The 26,169-nt window shown below is 49.7% G+C and overlaps 1 protein-coding gene across 4 annotated transcripts in view; it reads left to right on the top strand.

The window, feature by feature from the left end:
- PDCD11 (programmed cell death 11) overlaps positions 1 to 26,169 on the top strand; it is a 618,996-nt gene that overhangs the window by 374,093 nt on the left and 218,734 nt on the right. For all 4 annotated transcript variants that reach the window (XM_085606675.1, XM_085606679.1, XM_085606671.1 and 1 more), the window contains exon 24: positions 24,808 to 24,910. In XM_085606675.1, coding sequence (XP_085462801.1) covers positions 24,808 to 24,910 — 103 coding nt within the window. The remainder of the gene's footprint in view (positions 1 to 24,807; positions 24,911 to 26,169) is intronic.

A 26,169-nucleotide genomic window follows, 5' to 3' on the forward strand; every position in this document is an offset into this window, starting at 1 on the left:
CCTTGAGGAAAGATGGCGGCTGCCTTCAAAGCACTCGAGACGGCCAGCAAGAGACCCCCACCACCGGTCTCTCACACCCAGGTCAGAAGAAGCGAGCTGCAAGACTTGAGTATCACCACAAGGATTAATCTAAAATCATAAAAGTGCAACTTCAGATTCTAATTCAGTCTTCATACATTAATAACAACAATGCAGGATTTTTACTTTCAGGACATGTAAAATATAAAACACGTGTCCTTCTTTTTAATATAAGGAGGACACCAAGCACCTGGATACCCTCTTGGGCGATTAGTGCGCTATACAAATCAACATAAAATAATACCCTGCCTTTAGGGCTCTTTAGGTCTACCTTAGGGGTTTCCTATAAACATTAAAATGGAAGGTTTGGACTTTGCCGTGGATTGTAATGGCAAAGTTCACAGTTTAAAAATCGCTCTGTTGGGCTGCCATGGCAGCCTGGGAGTCTGGTTTTACTCTGTCACTCTTGTGGTGGCATTACAAGTGCTTCAGTCCATGAGTGACATTTAACTTACAGGCTTTAAGTACACATAGTGCCATATGCTAGGTACGTAGGAGTAAATTAACCTGTGCCAATTGGGTGTCCCATAATTACACATATATTTTTTAAGGGTTAGACCACTGGCTCTGGAGCTTGGTTAGCAGTTTCCAGTTCACATTCAGTCTCGCAAATCAGCAGCATCAGTCCAAAGGTTTGGCGGTGATCATGTAAAAAAGAGGGATTTCCTCACACCAGCTAGCAGGCTATCACATAGTTCGCAGCAGGTTTTCACACTATGATGAGCCACACAGAACTATTCAGTGGAACATATTGATCTCCTAATGTACATCCAACAGGGCCTTACTATCCTGCTACTAAACGTACTAAAGCAAAACCAGTCACCACATAGCCTGATTCCAATCCTAAGCCCCTATTAGAGCTGTAACTCCCTCCAGTATTTATTTTGGCTCAGATGCAGATCCAATTTTGCCAGCAGCCAGAGATGATGAAATTGGGAATGGGGAGAATTTACTCCCTGATTATGATGAGACTTTTCTTGGCTTACAAGAGACCAGTGGGCTAGATAATTCCCCTGATTCAGTGTTTTAAGTTCCCATTACGACCTCCAAGGACGAGCAGCGGGCGACTATCCTCAATTGAGGTTAAGACTGATGTCCTTACGGAAATCTTAAAAACTAGGCCAGCCCCATTTGAGGCCTTGCTCTCTTTAGTTTAATTGATGCCCTCAAAAACCCCTTAATGGGCACCTGGTCGTAGCCTTGTCCTTGCCCACCAGTGATTAGGAAGATGGCCAGACTTCAGTCCTTCACCTGACAACCCTCCTTGTGAAGATAGTCCAAAAGTGATGAAGAATAGAAAAACAAAATCCTGGGTTTGACAATTGAAGATGTTGAGATGCTCTATTCTCCGCTCGTCGCCAGTGTAATAATGCTAAACTGCTGATGTATGTTCAGCCGCAACTGATCCACATAACTTGACATCAGCACAGGGTCTGGTTGTTCAGCCTCCAACCTGCAATGTAAACCAAATTCAAACCCCACTGCATCCCTGAAAAGGGAAACAAAGAGGATTGAGGCATTCTCATAAACAATGTTCTTTTCGACTAGTCTAGGATTGAGATCAGTCAATATAGTCTTTTTATAGGGTCGATATATGCATTCCCTCTGAGACATGGCCAGCAAAATCATGCTAGGTGTCTCAGAAGAAAGACCTTATGAACTTACTGGCTCTAAGCATTCAGAGTGTTCAAGAAGCAGACAAATATGTGATTCTTAATGGCCTTTATACTACTGATTGTCTGGGAAGGGCAATTGTAACCTTTGTGGTGCTTTACCACCATGCATGGGTGTGCTTCACAAGATTCTCTGGAGATGTACATGCCTCTGTCATGGATATCCCCTTTGATGGCTCTTGCTTGTTCGGTGAAAAAGTTTATTGTGCTTTGGAACTTTACAAAAAAGATGAGGGAGCGCTAGGTGGCGCACTAGCGAATGGACGCCTTCACGTGAGGCTCCCGCTGGCCGGCGCTGATTATCCGTGTAAATATCCTAATTTGGCACAACTGGGGGCCGTAGACGTCCGTGGATCGATGGGAAGGTCATCGGAGTGAGCTGGCCAAGGCTGAGAGATTTCGGAGTCGTGGGGACGGAGAACGGACACCCTGCATTGGCGGCGGAGGCGACGGCCGGAGACACTGGGACATACGGCCGGATTACACTGGCACGCAAGGCCGCGGCTGCGAGATTGGCTGTCGGCCGTGGAAGCAGGAAATGCGCGGGATGCTCCCGGAGGCCGCCGAGGTTTGAATGCGGGCGAGGTGTGGGCTGATCTGTGACCTGCTGTTGAAGGGGGAGAAGGAGAGTCGTCGGTGCCCCCCCCCCCCGCCCGCAGGAGCTGTGACGGGACTGTGGCCGTCCCGCGAGAGGAGCGGGGCCCTGGATCGCTACTGGAAGCCCTGAGTCCCGAGGTGCTGCGCTGCTACTTGTGAAGGACATCGCCCCCCCCCCTCAGGAGCTGTGGGAGACGCGGAGTTGCGAGTTGGCAGGTACTGAGAAAGCAGAGTTGGGAGTGCTGGGGGTCGGGCGCGGTTGCGCCGAGTGGAGAAACTGTGCCTGTAGGCGCTGAGGATCAGAGAGGCTGTGGATCTAACTCCGAGCTCCTGCTGTGACTGTTGAGGGTGCTGGCCTGCTGGTGGACACTGATACTTTGGGCCAGTGAGAGGGGGGTGCTACGTGCGGCCCGATTTCCTGGTCCTACTGGTGCAAATGTCTGCTGTGTCCTGCTACCTTTGAGAATGCGCTGAGGGTACCGCTGGCGGCTGGGGTGCGGAAGGACTGCGCTGCTGAGAGCTTGGAGGTAGAGTCGGCGCCACTGGCGTTTGGGAGGAGATCCGCTTGTGGTCAGCCCCTTTGTTGGTGTCACAGGAGAGCTTCGTCCTGGGATCAGGATGGGAAGGACTGACGCGAGGCAGCCCAAACTCACGTTTGAGGCGAACAAGAAACCGACCAAGTCTGGGAGGAGAATCGCAGCCTGGCGGAACCACCTGGAGCGGCGGGAGGGTCGGCGGACGCGACGACAAATCTGCAGGAGGTACTACGGGACAAGGATTTGCGACGATCGCGGATAAGGTTGATAGGGTATCATCCCGAATGGAGGCGGTGGTGCAAAAACTGGACGCACACGAGGCAAGGGTGGCGGAACAGCGGATCTCGGACGCCGAAGATGGGATGACGCAACACACCTCGCAGTTAACCAGAATGGACAACCTGCTGCGCTTCATTGCGGCTAAAAATGAGGAATTGGAAGCGAGAAGTAGGCGGAATAATGTACGCATCGTTGGAATTCCGGAAACGACAAATGTGGGTAAAATGGAGGAGTACGTCGAAGATGTTGGTGGCGGCGATCGGCTCGGATGCCTTTTCTCCCCAATTCATTGTGGAAAGGGCGCATAGGGCCCTGGGCCCCAGACCAAAGCCGGGAGCGCCGCCCAGGCCGATCATTGCCAGGATGCTCAACTATCGGGACCGGGATGCTGCCCTGCGGGCTGCAAGAAGCACGCGGTTGTTATCCTATGAGGGGAACTCCTTCACGCTATATCCGGACTTCACTCAAATAGTGCAAGAGGAACGTAGGAAATTCCTGGCGGTAAAGGCTAAGCTGGGCAATCTACAACTGGACTATGCACTGCTCTACCCGGCGCGACTGCGAATCACATACCAGGGGAGACAGAGGTTCTTCACGAATCCTCAGTTGGTGGAGGACTTCTTAAAGCAATACAAGCGTGCTCAACGGCCGGGGGCTGGAGCGGAGGACGACGCGGACCCCCAGCATAGAGAACTGGTGGATGGTGAACCGTGAGTGGGGAGGCCCTTGATTACCTATTGTGTTGGACGAGGAGGTGAGAGTGTCGCCCGGGACCTGAAACTGGGGTCCCTGGCTACGAGACATTGCACTGACCCTTGCTGCAGGCTGGGTGTTGTGGGATAATGAGGTTTGGGGGATTGTTGAGAGTTTCGGAGGTCTCTGCATTATCAGGTGCCGGTTTGATTGCAGGGAATATGGACAAAATTTTGTTATGGCTGGCCAAGGGATGATGCTGGTGGATGATTACGGACCTCAGGTGCTTCAGCTCCTAGCGCTGGCCCCACCCCCCCTGTGTTGCCGGGCCAGCCTCCGCTATGCGTGGTCGGGCTGGAAACCGTGGGGGGGGTATTAGTGGTGCCACCTAGGTACGCTTTCCGATGGGAATAACCCTAGTACATGGTTGGGGATCTGGGAGTGTATTTGCCCGTGTTTTGTGGGGCATGTGTGGGAGGGGGGGGGATGCAGGACTGGCAGATTGGGGTTTGCTTCAGTGGGAGTGGGGTGGGATCATGGGATTCAGTTATGGTTTGGATGTTTGAAGTTCCAATATGTAGAAGTGAGACTCGAGCTGGTTGTGGGTTGCTTGTCTTTGGAGGCGGGAGATGGCAAAAATGCACTGCGCTATTGACATGGTTTTGTGGGAATCCACTGTTGTGGGGTCAATGGGGTTTACTATGGTGTGGGCTGTGTGTGGGGCGGAGGCGGCATACTGTTTTGGGGGGCTATTCGGACCTTGGGAGGGTAATGGATGATCGCTGAAAGCGCATGAATGTCGAAAGTCACGATTATGACCTGGAATGTCCGGGGGCTGAATGACGCGAGAAAATGTAGGAGGGTGGTGGCGTATCTAGAGCAGCATCGGGTGCAAATTGCATTGTTGCAGGAGACGCATCTTAGCCCCCGGGCCACCTACACATTTGCGAGCAAATGGGCGGCAGTGCGGAGCTTCTCCTCGTACTCAGGGTATGCCAGAGGCACGGCGATACTGATCAAGAAAGCGGTGCCATTTGTGCGGCTCGGGGAACTTGCGGACAATGAGGGGAGATTTGTCTTGCTGTGGGGTAGGCTTGGCACTGACACGGTCACTATAGTAAACTGTTATGGTCCAAATGTGGATACGCCCGCCTTTTTCACTATGCTGTGGGGCAAGATACTCAATACGGGGTCTATGCATATTATATGGGGTGGGGATTTTAATGTTGCAATGACTCCAGGGATGGACAGGTCGGACGGAAGCCCGCAATATAACAAGGGAGCGAGGGATGCTGTGGCGGGCATAGTGGAGGAAGGGGGACTGGTAGATAGCTGGAGGTTCGTGCATGCTGGGGTTCGGGAGGGGACGCACTTTACAACGTATGCCAACACCTGGGCCAGGCTTGATTATTGCTTTCTATCTAGGGGATTAATGGGGGACTTAGGGCGAGTGACACATCTACCGAGGTCTTATTCAGATCATTGTCCAGTGCTGGTACAGGTAGCAGTTCCAGGATATGGAAGGGCGGCGCCGAGATGGCGTATGCTGCCCACGGCACTGTTGGATCCCCTATTTCAGACAGAATTAGGGGAGGAGATAGCAGAGTTCAAGGTGACGGTTCGGGGGTCCTACATCTCTAAGAGCTTTGGGGTACTTAAGGCCATACGCAACTCGCTCACCAAATTGGAGTCTGACCTGGCGGTGCTAGAAGCCAGAATGGCCCGGGAACCGATGGGTCCTATCCACAGGGAATTCAGGGAGGTGCTCACACGGTATGAGCAGGAAGCAGATAGGGAGTCAAAATTCAGGGGCAAATATTGGCAGGCCCGTCAATATTGTGAAGGAGAGAGACCAGGCCGCGCTTTAGCGGAAATCGCTAGGCAGTCACGGGGCACCTCGCATATATTGGAGATACGAAGACCGGGCGGGGTACTACATCAGGACACGAAGGGGATCTTGAGTCAATTTACCGAACATTATGCAGAGTTATATGCGGCAGGTGGAGGTGAGGAGGTCAGACTTGGAGAGTTTTTGGATGATGTGGCATTGTGTTGGTCGAGCGATGAACATAGACAGTTTCTCGGGGCCCCGTTTGAGTTGGATGAAATACGAGAGGCGATTATGTCTGAGTAATGGTAAGGCGGCGGGGCTGGACGGGCTACCGGTGGAAATTTATAAATGCTATATAGATATCATGGCTCCAGTGCTTCGGGAGGTGTTTGAGGACTCCCTGGAGGTGGGAGTGTTGCCTGGGACAATGAGGGAGGTGTTGATTACCTCACTGCTGAAGCCGGGTAAGGATCCGGTGGACTGTGATTCGTATAGGCCGCTGTCTCTGATAAACTGTGATGCCAAGATATTGGCGAAGGTGTTGGCCACTAGACTATCTCTGCTTATGACTAAAATTGCCCTTCCGGATCCAGCGGGGTTTGTCCCGGGGAGATCCACTGCTAGTAATCTGCGAACGCTTTTTTCGTTGATTCACACGATAGCGCCGGAGCTGCCTGTCGCGGCTGTGTTTCTTTATGCTACCAAGGCATTTGACTCGGTGGAGTGGAATTACTTGTTTGCTATTTTGTACCGGATGGGGTTCCCCAAGATCTTTGTAACATGGATTAAATTGCTCTATACTGACCCGACGGCGAGAGTGCTAATTAATGGTGAGATATCCGAGCCTGTCCCACTGACCAGGGGTACTAGACAAGGTTGTCCGCTGTCCCCATTGCTATTCGCTATAGCAATCGAACCACTGGCATGCCGCATCCGTCAGTTGCATAAGCGTAGCGCCTTTAAATGTTACCAGCGTCAGATCGATGTATCACTATATGCTGATGATTTAACGTTGTACGTAGTGGACCCGCAGACTAACCTTAACCCACTGCTTCGAGAATTCTTGGTGTTTGGGCGCTGATCTGGCATCCAAATAAACTGAAAGAAGTCGCAGTTTTTTCCCCTGACCCCTGCGGTAGGTCGATTCTCATTAGACTATCCGCTCGAATGGTGTGAGTCGGATCTTAGATATTTAGGGGTGCATGTATCAAAGGTCCGTGAGGAGATGCTGCGGTTGAACTATGGTACTGCCATAACTAAATTGGAGGAAGATGTTACTCGCTGGATATCCCTACCTCGATTTCTATACTTCTTCCAGAATATTCCATATTATCCAGGTGCGTTTTTTTTTTTCGGACGTTGCGTTCCGAGCTATTGCGATTGTTCTGGGCTGGGAAGCAGCCTAGGCTGGCTTGGTCGATCATTACCCAGCCGTATGATAGAGGTGGATTTGATGTCCCCGACTTCCTAGCGTATTATCTGAGTGCACAGGCCCACTTTGCTTATCATTGGTTTGCACCTGCGCCATTTATGCTGCAATTAGCGGTGGAGGATTGGATAGCTCGACCCCTGCCGTTGAAGGGCATTCTACAGGGCCCCGTACAGGTGATAGATGCGCCATTCAATACGGTGACGTGCACGGTAGATGTGTGGCGGCGAGTCCTGCGACAGGTGGCACTCAGTTTTCTGTACGCTCCTATGTTGCCGCTCGTTTATCATCCAGAATTGTCGTTGTTGCAGGAAGGAGGGTTCCAGGGGCTGTGTGCTAAGATAAAGATCCGACATTGGGGTGATCTCTTTACTGGCGGTCGGTTTAAAACGAGAGAGCAGCTGTTCCGTGAATATCAGCCTACTCCGCTGGATGTCTTCTACTATGTTAGACTGCGGCAGGGGCTGCAGGCAATACTGCCGCACTTTCCGCAGGAACCTGAGATAGTTCGGCCCCTACAAGTTCTGCTTACGTCTACGGATGGCAGGCATTTAGTCTCCCAACTATACAGCAGTATTAGGGAGCACAGTGGGGGCGTGGAAAGTGCGGCGCTCAAACAGTGGAGGGCCGAGCTGGGCAGGGACATAACTGAGGTGCAATGGGCATATTGCTGTGAACAGACCTCCCAGATATCGTCCAGTTGCAGATTGCGTATTATTCATTATAAATTCCTGCAGAGAATGTATTACACGCCTGCTAGAAAGTTTAGATTCCGACTATCGGACAATGATAGATGTGAGAGGTGCCACATGGAGGGAGCTGATTTCTTGCACCTGGCCTGGCTGTGTCCAGGGGTGGCTGATTATTGGTCGCAGGTGAATACGGCGCGAACATCTATGTTGGGCGACGCGGTTGAGTGGGATCCGCTCATGATGTTGTTAGGCTATACAGTGTCGATACCTAAGGTGCATCGTAAGTTTGGGAACATAGCGATTTTGATGGCGAAGCGGAGAGTTGCGTGTCGGTGGGGTAGGGGTCGCGCACCGAAATTCAAGGAATGGATTGAGGATTTACTGTACTGCCAGGAGCAGACGGCAATATACGCTGATACACAACCATTGAAGAGCAGGGCTAAGGACATATGGGACCCATTCAGGGCGTACTTAGCAGCACAGCCTAGCTCCACTACCGGGGAAGGACAGGTCCCTGAGGGCGTGGGACAGACGGACACGGTACACACTTAGACGTCATGCACTGAGGACAGACGGTGGTGCGGACAAGGTGGGTGGTAATGGATTGAGGGGCGCTAAGATATTCTGGTGAGGATGTGGTGAGTGTGGAGGGTATGGAATGTAGTGGTACGGGATGCTCCTGGACACTCGCGCTCCGAGGTTGACACTGTCGCATGGAACTGATGTGCCTGTTGGGCAGGGAAGTCAGCTCGTAGTCCCGGATTGTAGTGCTATCAGCAGGATTGATATCGGGACGGGCATGCTGGGAGTTGCCGCCGGACCCCCGGGTTGTCGGTCAATTGGCTGTGTACAGGATGGATGGCGCCGCTGGAGATATGTCAATTGTAGCCGGCCCGTGAGGTTGTAGGCGTGAGATTGTAAGCCTGTGAAGTGTTATAATAAAGGTTTTGGAACTTTAAAAAAAAAAAACTTTACAAAAAAGATGGAGCCACCACACACTCAATGGATCTCTAGCTCCTTCCCAAACAGATTTCTCACCAATTTAGGAAATTCTGAGGCTCCTCTAGGGGTGGCAGGGGCCAGAACTGTTTACCAGGGCGGTGATCCTTCATGCCTGTCAGTTGGGTCCTTCAAATCATTCAGCATGGTTATGCCATACTTTTTCTGCTCTGCTGAATCTTCCACCTACATCAGAGCAAATCTCACGGGAACATGTGTCCATTCTGTTGCAAGAGATACAAGTTTTACTTTTAAAAGAAGACCATGAGAGGATATTGGATTTGTAAGTAAGGTGGGGTCCCTATTCACGCTATTTCCTTGTGTCGAAAAAGGATGGTGGCCTTTGGCCCAGCTTAGATCTTCACCTTCTTAATGCCTGCCTACCGAAGGACAAATTCAAAATGTTCAAGCTGGCCCATATTCTATCTGCTTTGGACGTGTGGGATTGGTTGGTGTCCTTAGACTTGCAGGATGTGTATTTTCATAAACCCATCCTGCAATCTTACAATGCTGAGTGCGGTTCAGAGTCGGCCAGGAGTATTTTCTGTTTGATGTGCTTCCTTTTGGCCTTTCCAATTCTCTGCAGGTGTCCATGAAAGTGATTTTGGTGGTCGCTGCCCATCTTCGGAGTTCGGGAATGCCAGTTCTCCCCTACCTCGATGGTTGTCTGTTGCAGGCGGGCTTGCCACAGTCAGTTTTAGACCACCTTCATACAGTGGCAAGCCTCTTGACATCATTTGGGTTCTCGATCAACAAGTTAAGTCACACCTGACTCATTTGCGGAAGCTTCCTTTTATTTGAGCTGTCCTGGATACTGTACAGTTCAAGACCTTGCCTCTGTTGCAATGAGACAAGGCAATCTAACATCTAATGTGAAGTTTCAGTGGGCCCAACACCAAAGAAACCAAAGAAACCAACCAGATACTAGCCAAATTTTCAGAGTAGACTTCACACGCTGTGCAGTGGTGGCTGCTCAGCAGCAATTGGACCAGTGTCAGGCCCACTCCGTTCCTCGCCCAGAGCTGACATTAGTGACAGATGGGTCACTGCTGGGTTGGGGGAAATCATCTGGGGAAGACTCTGGCCTCAGGAAGAAACTCCACTCCATATCAGCCTGTTTAACATGGAAGACATTTATCTGGGTTTAAAGGCCTTCTGCTTTCAGTGTGAGGCTGGTGCAGGTTCTCACAGAAGACACCACTGGCATGTGGTACTGCAGCAAGCATGGTGGAGTTTGGGCTGCAAGCAGGGAGGTGTGAGGTCCAGTGTCCTGTTCTAGAAGACTTTACATCTCTGGTGTTGGCTGGAGCGTCAGGGCCTTTTCTGATTGTGAACCACCTGGTGGGATCTTTGAATGCCAGGGCCATTGAGCTCAGCTGGCGGCATCCAGCAGATTACAAATGGTGTCTACATCCTGAGGTCACATAGACAATCTTCTGGCAGTGGGTAGAACCCTTGCTAGAACTTGTCTTCACCATTGCATGTGCAGTGTCAAACATTTTGCCTGTTGGCAACGCTTCACTGGGTACACAATCCCTGATCCCGCCAGAGCCTCGCTGAGGCACAGGAGACTCTCCATCAAACGCTCCAGTGCCGGCCGGGCTTTGCGGCTCCTCCCCCTGACCGGGACCGGGACCACAAGGACCAGCAGCCCCGCAGCAACGCCCCCGCCAGCGACATCGCAGCGCGCCAGGAGGCGCTACAAAGCAGCGACCGGGGCCGAGTCCCCGTGGTGAATGCTTCACTGAGCACACAATCCCTGATCCCGCCAGAGCCCCGCTGAGGCACAGGAGACTCTCCATCAAACGCTCCAGTGCCGGCCGGGCTTTGCGGCTCCTCGCCCTGACCGGCTCCGGGACCAGGACCACAAGGACCAGCAGCCCCGCAGCAACGCCCCCGCCAGCGACATCGCAGCGTGCCAGGAGGCGCTACAAAGCAGCGACTGGGGCAGAGTCCCCGTGGTGAACGCTTCACTGGGCACACAATCCCTGATCCCGCCAGAGACCCGCTGAGGCACAGGAGACTCTCCATCAAACGCTCCAGTGCCGGCCGGGCTTTGCGGCTCCTCGCCCTGACCGGCTCCGGGACCAGGACCACAAGGACCAGCAGCCCCGCAGCAACGCCCCCGCCAGCGACATCGCAGCGTGCCAGGAGGCGCTACAAAGCAGCGACTGGGGCCGAGTCCCCGTGGTGAACGCTTCACTGGGCACACAATCCCTGATCCCGCCAGAGCCCCGCTGAGGCACAGGAGACTCTCCATCAAACGCTCCAGTGCCGGCCGGGCTTTGCGGCTCCTTCCCCTGACCGGCTCCGGGACCGGGACCACAAGGACCAGCAGCCCCGCAGCAACGCCCCCGCCAGCGACACCGCAGCTCGCCAGGAGGTGCTACAAAGCAACGACTGGTCCCTCCTCCCATGAGGATGCGCGCGGGACGCGCCGTGAGAAGCCCGGGACAAGAGCGGGACCGTCTGAGGCCATCGTGGGCTGGCAGAGGCTGGGCTGGGCCACGTCCCTGCCATTTGCCATTCCCCCTCAGCGAGGCGTCGCGACTAAAGTCATTTTACGCACTGTCCACTCAGACCACACAGGCAGTAATTCCGTGAGTACTTATTGGCGTTTGTTCTGCCTGCACTAATAGGTCTGGTTATTTTAAAACTTTGTTACTGACTTATAACTCGTGTAAAAACCATGGAGACGCGCACTTGCTCCGCGGGGACCTTGGATGCCTACCTTCTGCGGGCCGACACAATTTTAAGCAACGAAATTCATCTCGTAGAACGTAGACTCTCCATCGATCCTTCCCACCCGTTCCCGCCCAGCCACTTGTCTCACAGCACAGTTTCTTCTCCACCTAAAATACCTCATTTTAGCTCCCCATCCGTATCTTCCTCTCCCACTACTCAAACTTTATCTGCCAACAGTGACATCCACCCTCACCCCGTTATCTCCTCTTTGAAGGGCCCACAAACTCGAGGAAAACTGAAACATCTTCAAGTCACGATCTCAGGGAATACCCAGAAAAAGCCGAGGGCAATTAAACAACGTAGTAACTCCATCAAACCAAAATTGCTAACTCAGGGCACTCAAACTGACCAAGGGGAATTCTCCCCCATTGCCCAGTCCACTTGTAAAGTAACTTTATCTGGTTCTAACCCACTACCTACTGTCAACCTTCTAGCAGAAGACCTGAGAAATATCCTTGACCATAAACTCGACGCTATGGCCTCCAGTTTCCTTGCTAAACTGAACGATACACTCAGGTCCTTTGAGATCAAGCTGATCCAATCTTTAGAGACTAAAGAGTCACCCAGCTCACAAGCCTCACTCTTTGACGATCCTTCTACTCTTCTTACTGACACTACTCGTCTAAATGATCCACCTTGCCAACCCGGAAAAAATAAACCGTATAACGGTATTCCGCAACTACCTCATAGTTCATCAGCAAGCAGGAGCACGACAGATAAGAACTCATCCACGACACATCTTCTACAAAAAAAACCCTTCCTATCTAGCTACCCCAACAACCCCACTACTAGGCCTCATTCAAATTTAGACCGCCCAAACCTGCCGCCCGCCACCTGTCCATATATAGTAGTCTTAACTGGCGTCCCTCCTCTAGACCAAGGAGTGACAGAATCCTGGCCCTCCCTGCGAAATAAAGTGGTGGATTGGCTTGTTAAACATAGACATTTCAATGTGCATAACACAAATCAAATAATTATGGCACGAAGAGTAGACTGGATTGGTCCTTCACAAAAAACTATTCAGGGTGACTGCATCATTGTTTTTTTTTTTTTTTTTTTTAAACCTTTATTTATGCCAGTCTGGAACACAGCTATTCAGCCGACATCCCGGAGGTTCGGCAGCCCATTAAGTACAACACATGAAAGTGTCCACAGCTCTGGAACAGGAAAAACAAAGGTTCCTTTCTAAGACAAACCTAAAGTAAATAACACAAGCAAGGCAGTACACACAATGAACTCGTGCCGGTTCCTGGTGGGGGCGAGGCCCCATTTCCAAAGTCAGAGCAAAGCCACCGGCCGGGTGGATGAGGGAGAAGCAGAGGCGCTAACATTCAAGCATATAATCATCATAAAAATCCCAAGTTGGAAGTGAAGCTAGGGGGAAAGTTGCTCCTCTAGCGGTTCAGAGACCGGGGGCAGACATATATCACCCCTATACTGGTTCCATCGCCCCCATATCTTGTGCCATTTCTGAGGGCGCCCCCGGGCACTATACACCGTTTTCTCCCTAAACATGCTCCAGTCCATATTTTCCATCCATGCTTCCATAGTGGGAGGTCTCTGGGAACCCCACAATCGCGCAATATCCCGCTTCGCCACCATATTTCCTAGGGTCACCCATTGAGTCTGCGCCGCATCATTGTCAGTGGGACCCCAGACATTCAAAAGACAACGCCGTGCCTCCGGCAGCAGTGCAATACCCGTGACCTCCTGCATCACATCATGAATTCGTTTCCAGAACTCCGTAATCACACCACATTCCCAAATGATATGTAGGAAGGTTCCCACCATCCCACAGCCTCTCTTACATAAGCCATCCTCGGAGAAACCCATATGAATCAGTCGGGGCCCCGTGACATAGACTCTATGAAGTATCTTAAGCTGCACCAGCCTCAGTCTTGCCGGGATCGTGACCTCCTTAGGAGAGGAGATGGCATACTGCCAGTCCTCATCATCCAGTTCAAGGCCATCCCTAGTCCACTGATCACACACCCCTAGGAGGAGGTCAGTCCGGACATTAACAAGCTTCTTGTAAATTAAGGAGATTGTACTCTCCGGCATATGGCCATCCAGGATCCGATCCTCCAAGGGAAATATTCCGTACCCTCCAGTTCGTACTCCGTCCGCAGCTCGTCAAACGATTTCACCCTGCCCTTAACCAGCAGGTCCCATTTCTCGAACCCCTTCGTGTGCCAAAGTTTCCCCAATGTATCAGATTCAAACAGCGGAGTAGCGAGGGTAAGCCTATCCTTCCAACCCAGCGAGTTCGTAACAGCCTTCCACACATGCACCGCCGTCTTGGTTGGCCCCGTAAGGGACCTATCCATTGACCTGGAGTACAGTGCTCTAGAGTAATTACCCCCGCGCAACAACCACCGATCCATAGCGAAGCCGGGGCTCAGCGCCGGACCGTAGACTCCATGGTTAATCGCACTCAACTGAGTGGCCCAATAATATCTTCTAATGTCAGGAAGCGCGATACCCCCATCGTACCACGGAAGGGTCAGCTTTGCAATAGCTATACGCAGTCGGCCCTCCCACAGCAACGAGCGCTGGAGGCTCTCGACCTCCCGAAAATAGCCGGCCGGGACCAGCTCCAGGGTATTCTGCAGGGCATAAAGGAAGCGGGGAAGAGACATCATTTTGAACAGTGCGGCACGGCCTAGGAGGGAGAGCGGCAACCGCCGCCAACCCGCCACATCCCGCCGCAGGCGCGTCAATGGAGGGAGCAGGTTTCTCTCATATCGAACAATTGGATCTGTGGAGATATAAATCCCTAGATACAAAAAGCCCCCCTGGGCGATCTGGATCGAGCAATTCCGCGGGAGGACAGGGAGGTCACCACTTAGGGCATACAGATACGACTTCCCCCAGTTAATGGTGAGACCCGAGTTCCTACCAAAAGAAGTCAGAACATCACAGACTACTATGAGGGATTTCCTGGGTGAGGTGAGGTATAACAAAATGTCGTCGGCATAAAGAGAAATGCGGTCCTCATGATCTGGTGACCATCGGATCCCCCTTATGTCCGGGTGCCATCGTATCCATGCCGCCAGCGGTTCAAGAGCAAGGGCAAACAACAACGGCGACAGGGGACAACCCTGCCTGGTGCCCCTCCCCAGCTCGAACGGGCAAGACGCCCTACCATTGACCGCGACTTTAGCCAAGGGTCCTTCATACAGTAGCCTCACCCAGCCAACAAAGCCAGGTCCAAAGCCGAATTTTGCAAGTGCAGCCCACAGATATGCCCACTCCACCGTGTCAAAAGCCATCGTGGCGTCAAGTGCAGCCACAATGGTCGACTCCCGCAGCGTCCCCGACCTTGCGAGCACGCCGTGGAGGCGCCTAAGGTTCAACGCAGTGTTACGGTGCGGGATGAAACCGGATTGGTCCGGGTGGATCAGGTCCCCGATCACCCGGATCAAACGGTTGGCCAGTATTTTAGCGAGGATTTTCGGCTCAGCATTAAGTAGCGAAATCGGCCTATACGAGCTGCATTTATTCCTGGGCTTGCCATCTTTGTGTATGACCACGATTGTCGCCAGGCGTTGGTCGAATGGAAGACATCCTGTCTCCCGCGCCTCCACAAACATAGCTCGCAAGTGTGGAGCGATCTTGTCCGGCCGGAGTTTATACAGCTCAATTGGCAGGCCATTCGGGCCGGAGGCCTTGCCCGGGCGCAGTGAGCGAATAGCACCCGCGACTTCGTCAGCTGTGATGTCACCATCAAGATCTTCCCTGTCTGTGTCAGAGAGGCAAGGCAGAGCCAGATCGCGCAGAAGTTCACACGAATCCTCCATCGGCCTGTCCGACACAGAGGCATAGACCGTGTGGAAATAATCTGCGAAGCACTGGACTACGCCATCCGGTTCAGTGACAATATCCCCACCATCTGTTACTAGTTCTGGCACCACACGGTTAACTCGCTCTTTTTTATCCAACCACGCTAGTAATTTCCCAGCCTTGTCCCCAACATCATACAGTCACCCCTGCTGCTCCCTACTCAGGGCTTTGGCCGCATTCGTCACCAGGGCCTTATACTCCGACTGCTTTAGGGTCAATTTATGCAGCGTTGCTACCGTAGCCTCCTCCTCCAAAGCCGACTCTAGGACCGCTATCTCCGCCTCGATCTGTGCGACCTCCGCATCCCTCCGACGTTTGGCTGCCGCAATCAAGGAAAGGGCCTCCCCTCTCAGCACAGTTTTAAACGCTTCCCACAAAGACACCGCAGACGTAACCAAGCCTAGATTTTCCTGGAAGTAGAGATCGACCGCCTTCAGCACCGCGCTACGAGTCCTAGGGTCACGGAAATACCAGGGGTTAATCAGAGCCACCCTGCCCACCACTCCTCGACCAATATCCATACAGATCCACACCGGCGAATGGTCGGAAATACCCCTAGCCATGTGCCTAGCCTCGGACACAAAGGAGGCGTGTGCAGCCAAAGTAAGAACATAATCAATTCTGGAGAGACTGCCATGCGCCCCGGAGTGGAAAGTGTACTGCCGCTGAGTGGGATGCAGCAGTCTCCAACAGTCAACCAGACCAAGGGTATCCAAGTCTGAAAGCCATTTCTGCGCCCCCCCAGAGCTTCTTGGCGGGTGTCTATCAAGCAATCCGGAACCAACCGCATTAAAATCACCACCCACCACCAACATTCCCTCGGGGAGATCCAACAGAGCCCTCCCCAGGTCCGCAAATGTGGAGGACTGCAGCGCAGGAGGGACATAAACTGAAACCAAAACCAGCGTCCTGCCCTCCCACCTCCCCGCCACAGCCACAAATCGCCCCCTTTCATCAACAGTGGTGGAGTCAACCTCAAACGGCAGCGAGGCCCTAACAAGTATTCCAGCCCCTCTAGAGCCCGAGGAAAACCCCGAGTGTGCAACAAATTTGTAACCCTTCCTGTTGAGTGCATAGCACGTGTTACCTATCAAGTGCGTCTCCTGCAATAAAACTATGTCAGGAGAGCATCGCTTCAGAAATTGCAGGACAATCCCTCGCTTAATACGATCCCCTAAGCCGTTAACATTCCAACTGAGTATCTTTAAGCCCCTACACCCCATCCCGAAATGTAAGGAGACCTCCACCCCCCCCCCCCGTAGAACAGCACTCGAGCAATAAAAACTAGCATCACTACGCCTTGCAAAACAAAAACCAACAACAACCACCTCAACAACCCCATACCACCCCCCACCCTGCACCCCTGCACCCCTGCGTAAGCTTAAAAAGCCCCCCCAACTTGAAGTGTGCCTATCGCCCTATTCTAAAACTAATCTACAAAAAGAACCCCAGAGGAGGAAGAAGCTCCCATCATACCCCCGCCGCCCCCCGGGCTACAACCCTCCCGAAAAGACCGAAAACTGTGAATCACTGTCCTGGGCAAAGTAAAAATGGTCTGGCACCAGAGTCCTCACTCTTGTTCATCACGGCCACCTTCTGCTCCACCAGCATGCTCCCCGCTAGTCCGTCGTTGGGGCAATGTGTCCAGCCAGTCCCCGACCATGTCCGGTGATTCAAAAAAGAAAGTCCGCTCTTCATACACCACACGCAACCTGGCCGGGAAGAGCATGGCGTACTTCAGTCCCATCTCTCTTAGCCGTCTCTTAACCGCCAGGAAGCTCTGTCTTTGCTTCTGCACCACCTGGGTAAAGTCAGGATAAAAACTCACTGTGGTGTTCTGGAAAGCCATCGGGCCGGACACTCGTGATGCTTGTAGAATGGCGCCGCGGTCCCTGAAATTAAAGATCCTGGCGACAATCGGTCTCGGGGGGGCCCCTACCTTGGGCCTCCCACCAGGGACTCTGTGGGCACGTTCAACAGTAAAGAACTTACTTAGGCCCTTGGGCGCCAGATGGTTTACCACCAAGTCCTCCACGAACAAGTCCACCGACTGCTCCTCCGAGGTTTCCGGAACCCCAATAATGCGCACATTATTGCGCCGTGCCCGGCCTTCAAAGTCCTCCAGCCGCCGGGCAAAGAGGTCGTTTGCGGTCCTCAACTTACGGACTTCCAGCTGCAGATCAGAGACGTCTCCCATGAGGCCAGAGGTTTTAAGGTCCAAGGATTGAACCCGTTCATTAGTTTTCCCCAGGTCTGCCCAAATCAAATTGACGTCGATCGAGATTGTGTCCACTTTATGTGCCAGGGTCTCGAATTGCTGCCCAATCGAGGACTGCATCCCCTCGATGGCCCCCATAATATCCTGCAGGGTTGGTTCCGTTGCGGGGGGCAAACCATCTTTCAAGGCTTCCAGTGGCCGTCCCGATCCGCCAGGTGACCCCTTCTGCTGGGCATAACGATCCATATTGTTGGTTTGGGTGTATCCCCCCCGCCTGGTATTCTTGGGCCTCTGCTTTTCGGCTTCCGATTTGGCCGACATCGTGGTCTGCTGCAGAAACAATTCCCTTGCCCATCCAGAGAAGACGGGGCCCTCCGAACCTTCAGTACCCACGCCGGGCGCGTGTCGACAGTGCAACAAGTGACTGTTGCAAATCACTCCTAGGCCAGGGCGCGATGAAAACAGGAAAGAGAAAATGATGACACCGTCCTTCCGATGGCTCGCCCCTCATGCGGCCGCTGTTGTTCAATTTGTGCTCGGGCACCATGCCAGCGCAAGCCCCGGGCATCTTCCGGGGGTAGGCCGCAAACTTCCATGTGTCACAACTTCGGCCTCTGGTGGGCGATTTCAGTCCGGACAGTGACGGTCACCTCAGCAACGTCTCGTCTCCAATATTCCGGGTGTTAAGAACAGGATTCTTCACAGGATATTTGCCGGAGGGCACGAGGGTCTCGGGAGCTCTGTGCTCACGCGGCCATCTTGATCACGCGCTAGGCTCCTCCCTGACTGCATCATTGTTAACTTTAGATCTCCCAGACTCGCTCGTTCCATTATCGTCCACCCACCCACCTATCATACCCAACGAACGGCTCAATCTTAACGCAAAATAGATTCAACTCTCTATCACAAATTGAGGACGTTGATTGACTATTTTTGACTGCAAAGTCCCTCCACACCCCAAAACCTGTACAACTTATCAGCAAAAAACTGCCCCAACCAAACGCTCACTCAGATGCAGCGTTACCCTCAATGAGTAACTCATCATCTCCATTCCGCTCCCATCCCCTAATACCTCCCACTTACCCTCAACCAATCCCATCCGTTCTCCTAATTTCTACTGACACTCAAGCTAACCCACAAATTATACCTCACATAGATTCTAATCCAATCCCAACCACCGAGGTTTCTTTTGTTACCCAAGCAACTTTACAACCCACTTCATTAAAAACTTCAGTAAAACTTCCTTCTCGTTACCCACTCAGGTCCATCTTTTGGAATATTGCAGGGCTTCATTCTAAAATTCACCATGAGGGTTGGCTAGCATTTGTAAGGCGGTATGATATTCTCTGCATGCAGGAAACCTGGGCTCTTTTTCCTACTCATTTAAACGGCTATAAAACTTTTTTCTCTTCTGCGCTTCCCTCACCCTCAGGCCGGGCCAAGGGATGCTTAGTGATCTATATCTCTAATCTTATTTCAGGTCAATTTATCAACGTTTTAAAATCTGAACCAAACTACCAGATTATATTCATAATGTTAAACAAACTCACCCACGTTCTGATTGTTAATTTTTATAATAATCTGCAAGACTCAAAATTTATAGGTTTGTTGAAAGAAATTTGATCTTTTCTTACGGAGTATTCTAACCAGCCCCAAGTTAAAAATCCCATTCTAATCTGGGGGGGAGATTTCAATTTACCACTATGCGATAAAAACAACACCACCTGTGGTTTTATGGATTCCAACGAGTCTCCCTCTACTCATTTCTCCCACTCCATCAAAGGTTCATCGATGAACGAAATTATGTCCTTTTTGCAAATTACCTTTTCCAATGAATTATTAACCCCAACCATCAAGTTAAGCCCTACATATCATGGTAGAGGTGCTATGACTTGCATAGATTTTATACTTCTGTCTCTCAGTGCAGTCAATTTGATCACCAACTTTACCACCCATGACTGCATTTATAGTGACCACTTCCCTATTTCCATCACATTAGATTTACCCGGCTCTTTCACCCATGCAACTAACTCACTTCACCAAAACAATCTCACAATGAACCGACCAAATGGCTATGCCCTAAAATGGTCTCGCATCAACCCTGAAAAAATTCTGAAAGAGCTCATAACAGGGAACAGGGCAGCCTTTCCAACGTGCTTGGCGGGGGAAAGTGCTTGGCGGGGGAAAGTGCTTGGCGGAGTCCTCTTCCCCCCCTCGAGGTACTAACAAACTTTAAAATCATTATAACAGAGATCAATAAGGCCTTAACCATCCCCCTTAAACCTAAAAAGAATTCTACATTTAGCTGGTTTAATTCCACCTGTTCTAAGGCTCATAAAGCACTCAAACTGGCATTAAAGAAAGTTCCAAGAGTCAAAACCGAGGTTTCCCAATCCAGAAAATTCTACCATGAGTGCTTAAAGAATCGCAAGATAGAATTAAAAGAAGAACTTTGGTCCGCCCTACAAAATAGCTCCAAACTGAAGGATTCCTCAGCTTTCTGGGAGGTAATTAACTCATCCTTCCTTTCAGGCCCAAAAGATCGCGGCACCCTAGAGGTGGCCATAACTGAGCAAGAATGGATCAATCATTTTTCCCACATATTCAGTTTAACACACCCTCTTGCAACATCTCTAAATCCTTCTGTCCAGAACATCCCAGCCCTCACTTACGCGTCGAACTCCACTCCTCTTGAATTCACCCTGGCTGACATCACTTTAGCTCTTAAAGCCGGCAGGGGGGGAAAGGCTCCAGGGCCGGATGGGGTTCCCGTAGACCTATACAAGTCCAGCACTGATTTGTGGGCTCCCCTCTTATCTAGAGTGCTGAACGCTACTAGCGAGACTGGACCAATGGACTCATGGTCTGAGTCCATTTTGGTTCCAATATTCAAAAAAGGGGACCGCAACAGCCCGATTTGTTACAGACCCATCTCGTTGCTTGACTCCCTGGGCAAAGTGGTGGGTCGTGTCCTACTTGATCAGCTACAATGCTGTACAGAACAAAATAGTATCATGTCAGACCTCCAATACGGCTTCAGTGAGGGCTTGGGAACAATCGACCAGGTCCTGAATTTAGTTTTGCTAAGAGGAAAATACGTGAACGCAAAGGGAGGTAATTTCCACATGGCCTATGTTGACCTCTCTGCAGCGTTTGACTGCGTTTCACACGCAAAATTATGGTCCATTATGCTGGACAAGACCATAGTTAACTACATCCGAGAACTATACTCTGGCGCAACTGCCAGAGTGAGGTTCGGTACAGGGGGCCAACTCTCTTCATCTTTTAAGGTAGAGCGGGGAGTAAGACAGGGCTGTGTCCTGGCCCCCTTCCTTTTCACCATCTATACTAACGGCCTGGAGGCAGCCATGCTGGAAGGGAGCCAGGACCTACCTCTGATCAATAACCGCCCAATTCCCGCATTATTATATGCTGACGACGCGGTAATCCTCGCTCGTACCCCATTAGAACTCCAACGCTCCCTGACCCGCTACTACAACTTCATGTCCAACCTATATCTAAAAATTAATCCACATAAAACATTCATCATGTCCTCTGGCAAAACATCACTAAAGGGTCCAGGTATCTTTATCACCACCACCAAGATAGAACATACAACAACTTATCCCTATTTGGGAGTGGTGATAGATGATAGGGAGACCTGGAAAAGGGCAATAGAGTCTAGAAACCATCGGTTCTTAAAGGCCACAATGGCTCTAGTGTCCTTTACCCAGAGACTCGGACAGAGATCCCCGAAGGAAATCCTGGAAATTTACCGCCCAAAATGTATTACCACTGCTATTTACGGTGCGGGTATATGGGGTCATGCCCGAGTAGATTCCATCCAAAAAGCAGAAAACACCTTTCTGAGATATTTATTATCACTCCCTCAATCCCCATCCACCTACTCCTGCCATCAAGAACTCGGCATTCCATTTATCACTGATCTCATCCGACTGCAACCAATCTTGCTGTGGCACCGCATCTGGACCTCAGACAAGACGTCTTTAACCAAAGAAATCATCACCGATTGTCAAAAACTGGACCATTCCCAAAAAATTCCTTGGTTACATTACGTCCACAACTTCCTTAATTACTTGGGTCATCCTAATTTCTACTCTGCTCCATATGACATGCTAAGGATTTCCCGCAAATCACTCAAAGCGGAATGTCTAAAACATCTTGACGATCTCCGGTTAACAACAGAAGCCAACAAACCTTCTGTTCAGCATTCTTTATTAATCCAAACTTCTTTTAAAATTGAGCCCTATTTGTCCTCTAGCTTCCCAACTTACGATGTTTTCCTACTTACTAGATTCAGATTTAACAATTTTCACCGATTAATCTCCCTTCCTAACCCAAACGATTGGTCAAGGGTTCTTTCCATGTGTCCCTGTGACGATATTTCTTTACAGTCCCTTTTACATGTTACTTTCTTTTGTAAATACTTTTCTGAACCTAGAAAACGGTGGCTGAAACCAGTTCTGCAACAATTGTCTATACGCGAATGCCGTCCAGCATTATTGGCACTACAAATGCTGGAGTCTCCCGCATCATGTTTTAATATTGCTATGTTCTTAAAACTCTGTATAAGGCACAGATCAAATCTTTAAACTTAAACATCCAGATGTTCTGATTGTTAGCTGTACGCCAACAATTTTCATAAAACACAAAAAACAGCGCTCCATAATTATTTTTCTAAATTACTTTGTATCTGAACTTTGTTCATAATTAAGATACCTTCTACCTCTGACATGTTTTTCTTTCCCTGTGTTTAATTGTTTTTACTTTGAAAGAGACTGGTTTGTCAGATTCTTGTATGCAATATTACAATAGGAATTTTATTAATTTGTTGTATTTGTTGTTATGTATTTTGCTTTTATGGATGTGCCTTGCTTCCGAATAAAGCTTTTATTGAATTGAATTGAATATTAAATGCATTCTGTCTGGAAGCGAACACAGGACTCAAGAACACACTCCCTTTCCTGCCTCTTTATCCCAAGTTCTGAAAAAGATAGAAAAATGACTGGGCCCAAAACATCCTAGTGGCTCTAGAATGGGGCAGGAGAGTGTGGTAGCTGGACGTGAGTATGTGCTCTCTGATCAGGCTACCACTTCGGGAAGCTCATCAGTTGCACCAGCAGGGCAGGGTCCTTCACCTGAATCTGTACAGTCTCCACCTCAGTGCTTGGAGATTCAGTGGCAGGTGTAAAGTGTGTGTTATTTGCCACCCGTAGTGGTGGACATCATCCTTCCCGCCAGGAGTCCTTTTCCACAGTCCCTTTACATTGGGTGCTTTGACATATTTGTAGCCTGGTGTGGAGTACGCAAGTCCAGACCCTTTACAAGCCAAACTTTTAGACGTTGTATTTATTTGTCTTTGGGCCAGCAAAACCTTTCAGTAGTTACTGTTAAAAGCTATTCATCAGCCCTTTTAGCCGTTTTTGTGTGTACCGGACCAACTGTCCTTGTTTAAATCCCCTGTTGTGATGAGATTTCTTTTAAAGATTTGAAAATTGTTTCATCCCAAACAGTTTGTAATGCCCTAATAGGTCCTTAATTTGGTCTTGATGTTTCTCATGTGTACACCGTTAAAACCGCTGCACATCGGCTTCTTGCGCCTTCTAATAAAGACTTCCTTCCTCATTTCAATCACCTCAGCCTGTCACCCGAGTGAGCCTCAGGCACTTTTAGTGCAACCGCCCTACACCACCTTTCCCCCAGAAAAAAGTAGTGCTGAGGTCTCAGGCAGCCTTCTTCCTTAAAATCATGACTCCCTTTCAGTTTGGGCAGTCCATTACCCTAGTATCTGCACTCTGCACCCTTCGAAAGAGGAGCAGAGGCTTCATCAGCTGGATCCCAAGAGTCTTTAGACTTTTACATTGATCGCACCAGGAAACACTGTGTGGACGATCAGCTTTTTTGTGGCGTTGTCCAGGTTGAAGAAATGGAAGGCTGTGCAGAAGAGGGCCCTGTTGAGGTGGGTAGTCCTCTGCATTAAGATCTGCTATGCACTGGCCAAGAGGTAGCGTCTGGAAGATCTGGGAGCTCATTCCGCCAGAGCCAAGGTTGCTGCTTAGCACATGAAGTGCTTCTTCTTGATATGTGTCTGGCTGTGACTCTAGCATAAGTGCACACATGCAGGTAGCATTACTACCTTGACAGCCAGGTCTGACTGGAAGGACATTTCACAGATTCAGTCCTGCAGGATTTTGTTGCCTTAGACGCTCCACCATGGGGAGGTACTGTTTTGTATTTATTCTGTTTTGTAGGAATCTGAAATTATAAATATCCATCAGAAAAACAAGTTACTTTCTTTAACACTGGTTCTGGTGGATACTGTAACTGCAGAGCCCTTACTGCCCTCCCAGCCCCTTGTTCTGAAGAGTGGACTCTTTTTAACATCTTAAAAGATCCCTAGTTAGACGTCTGCACACTGGTACTGCCAATTGTTCAAGTCCCGCATCTGAAGGCTTGCTTGCAGGAGGGGCCTTTATATGTAACTCTGCTTGGTCATTTCCAAGTCGTTATGGAGTACACATGGAGCCATATGACACCACCTAGTGGTGCACATGAGCATAGCTAGTAAACTTTCCAGATCTAGTCTGGCGCCTGTGGAGTATTCTACAGTGAGGAATCTGTGGTTGGATACTGTATCTACTAGAAAGAGCGTAAGTAACTTGTTCGCCTATGCCATTGTGATTAAAGGCTTAATGCATTCTGGTGAGGGAGGGGAATAAGATTTGTCTCCTATTTTAAACAAGCATTTTTCTCCATCCAGTAAGCGGTCTACTCCTTCCTTTGTTCATAGGGATGTCTTAATAATAGAGCTGTTTCACTAATATCTTTCTAAGTTCTGCTACTAGTCTGAAATGCTCTATTGTTTACACAACTGGTGAGTTTAATGCACACCTTATACATCTAATCCTATTTTCCAAGCACTCCTAACATTTGTACCAATTTAGTGTGTTTTGAGCATATAAACTGTTAAGTGTAATTAGTGAGTTTGCCTTTAGTGAAAGGCACAGCTCAAGCAAGATTAACGGTACCCTTAGCAGCATGAAGTTGTTGTGTATATTTCACTTAAAGGTGTAAGCAGTTTCGGTTACATGTACCTGTTGCTTGCATCAAAAGGTAAAACATGATCATTATAAAATATATCCTCTGTTAATTCTAAGTATGTGTTTTATGTAGATTTTAAAGCATCCAGAAAAACAGTTCAAAATGGGACAGGCTATGTCTGCCACTGTTGTAGCTTCAGATGCCTCCAAGATGCGTCTCCATTTGTCACTTACAGGTAAAGTCATCTCTTTTGTACACCCTCCAGAATTGACTTTTCTGTTTCCTTTTTAGTACTGTCATAGTAGAATTGCTGTGTGATTTAAATCTACAGAGGCCTTCATTTACTTTGCTGGTTAAGTCGCTAGCACAAGCTTAAACTGACCAGCCGTTGTTTAGTATAATGCGCTGTGCAGTGCACAAGGCAAGTCAGAATGCTTGATTACCTATAGGTAACTTGTTGGCTGCTGAAAACTATCTTGTTCTAAGTGAGCAGATTTACTGTACCTACCCTTATTGACAAGTACAATTAGTTTTCTGATTAGCAGACTGCACAGCAAGACTAACCATTAATAGGAATGGATTTGAGATTCATAGCGTATTGGGTGTAGAAAGGGCGGGTCTTTGCTTGACATGTATAACCATTCCTCTCTGGCTTCATTTGACTCTTTCTGTCCTGCTGTATGGTTTTCTTTAAGTTCTGTTGATAATTGAGTCCACCACAGTAGCTGGTGGTTGCTATCCTTTCAGACTGAGCTATGCCACTAGTACTCAATGGCAGCCTAACTTACAGTTCAGGCACAAAGGCTTTTTCCCTGTACTCCTAATGGGGAGAAGCCTATCAGTCTTCCTTGATAAAGCCTATTTTGCCACCCATAACTGTAGACCTTCCTTTTTCCCGGGATGTGTATGGTGATTGTAATCTGTGGTATGTCCATATTATGTGCGTAACATATCTTGGGTTTGCTTGCACTCTGTTGATGGTGTTACCTGCAAGACAATAGTGACTACTGCATGAAATAGAAGTTCACATCCAAGTTGCCTTCATGCAGGTTGACGTAACATATTTAAGGTACCTTCCACCATTGCCTCTCTAGAAGTTGTAAGAATATACATTTGGTTCTGTGACCTAAGGTTCAGGTTCCCAACAGGTTATTTGTCACTGAGGACCTTTAGAACTCTGTGGAGCAACCACACACCCCATATTATTGGGAAAATATAGGGGCCCTAAATGTGCGGCCACTGCACTAATGGACACCACTCTAGGTCCCACTTTAAGGAGTCTTATGAGAGAAATGCTCATAATTTAGTGTCACAAAGTTGGGTAATACCAGCAATACATTGGTTCAACTTAAATGTGGTTTTTATTCACTACATCTACAGAGGGGCACGTATCCAAGCTATTGGGCTTGGTAGTGGCTGAGGAGGCAACACACTATTATTTATACCCTAGGTGAATGCAGGTAATTAAGCAACTTCTTATTTGAGGCTCTTCAA

This window comes from Triturus cristatus, chromosome 1_2 (assembly GCF_964204655.1).
Source record: "Triturus cristatus chromosome 1_2, aTriCri1.1, whole genome shotgun sequence".
Classification (NCBI taxonomy): Eukaryota; Metazoa; Chordata; class Amphibia; order Caudata; family Salamandridae; genus Triturus; species Triturus cristatus.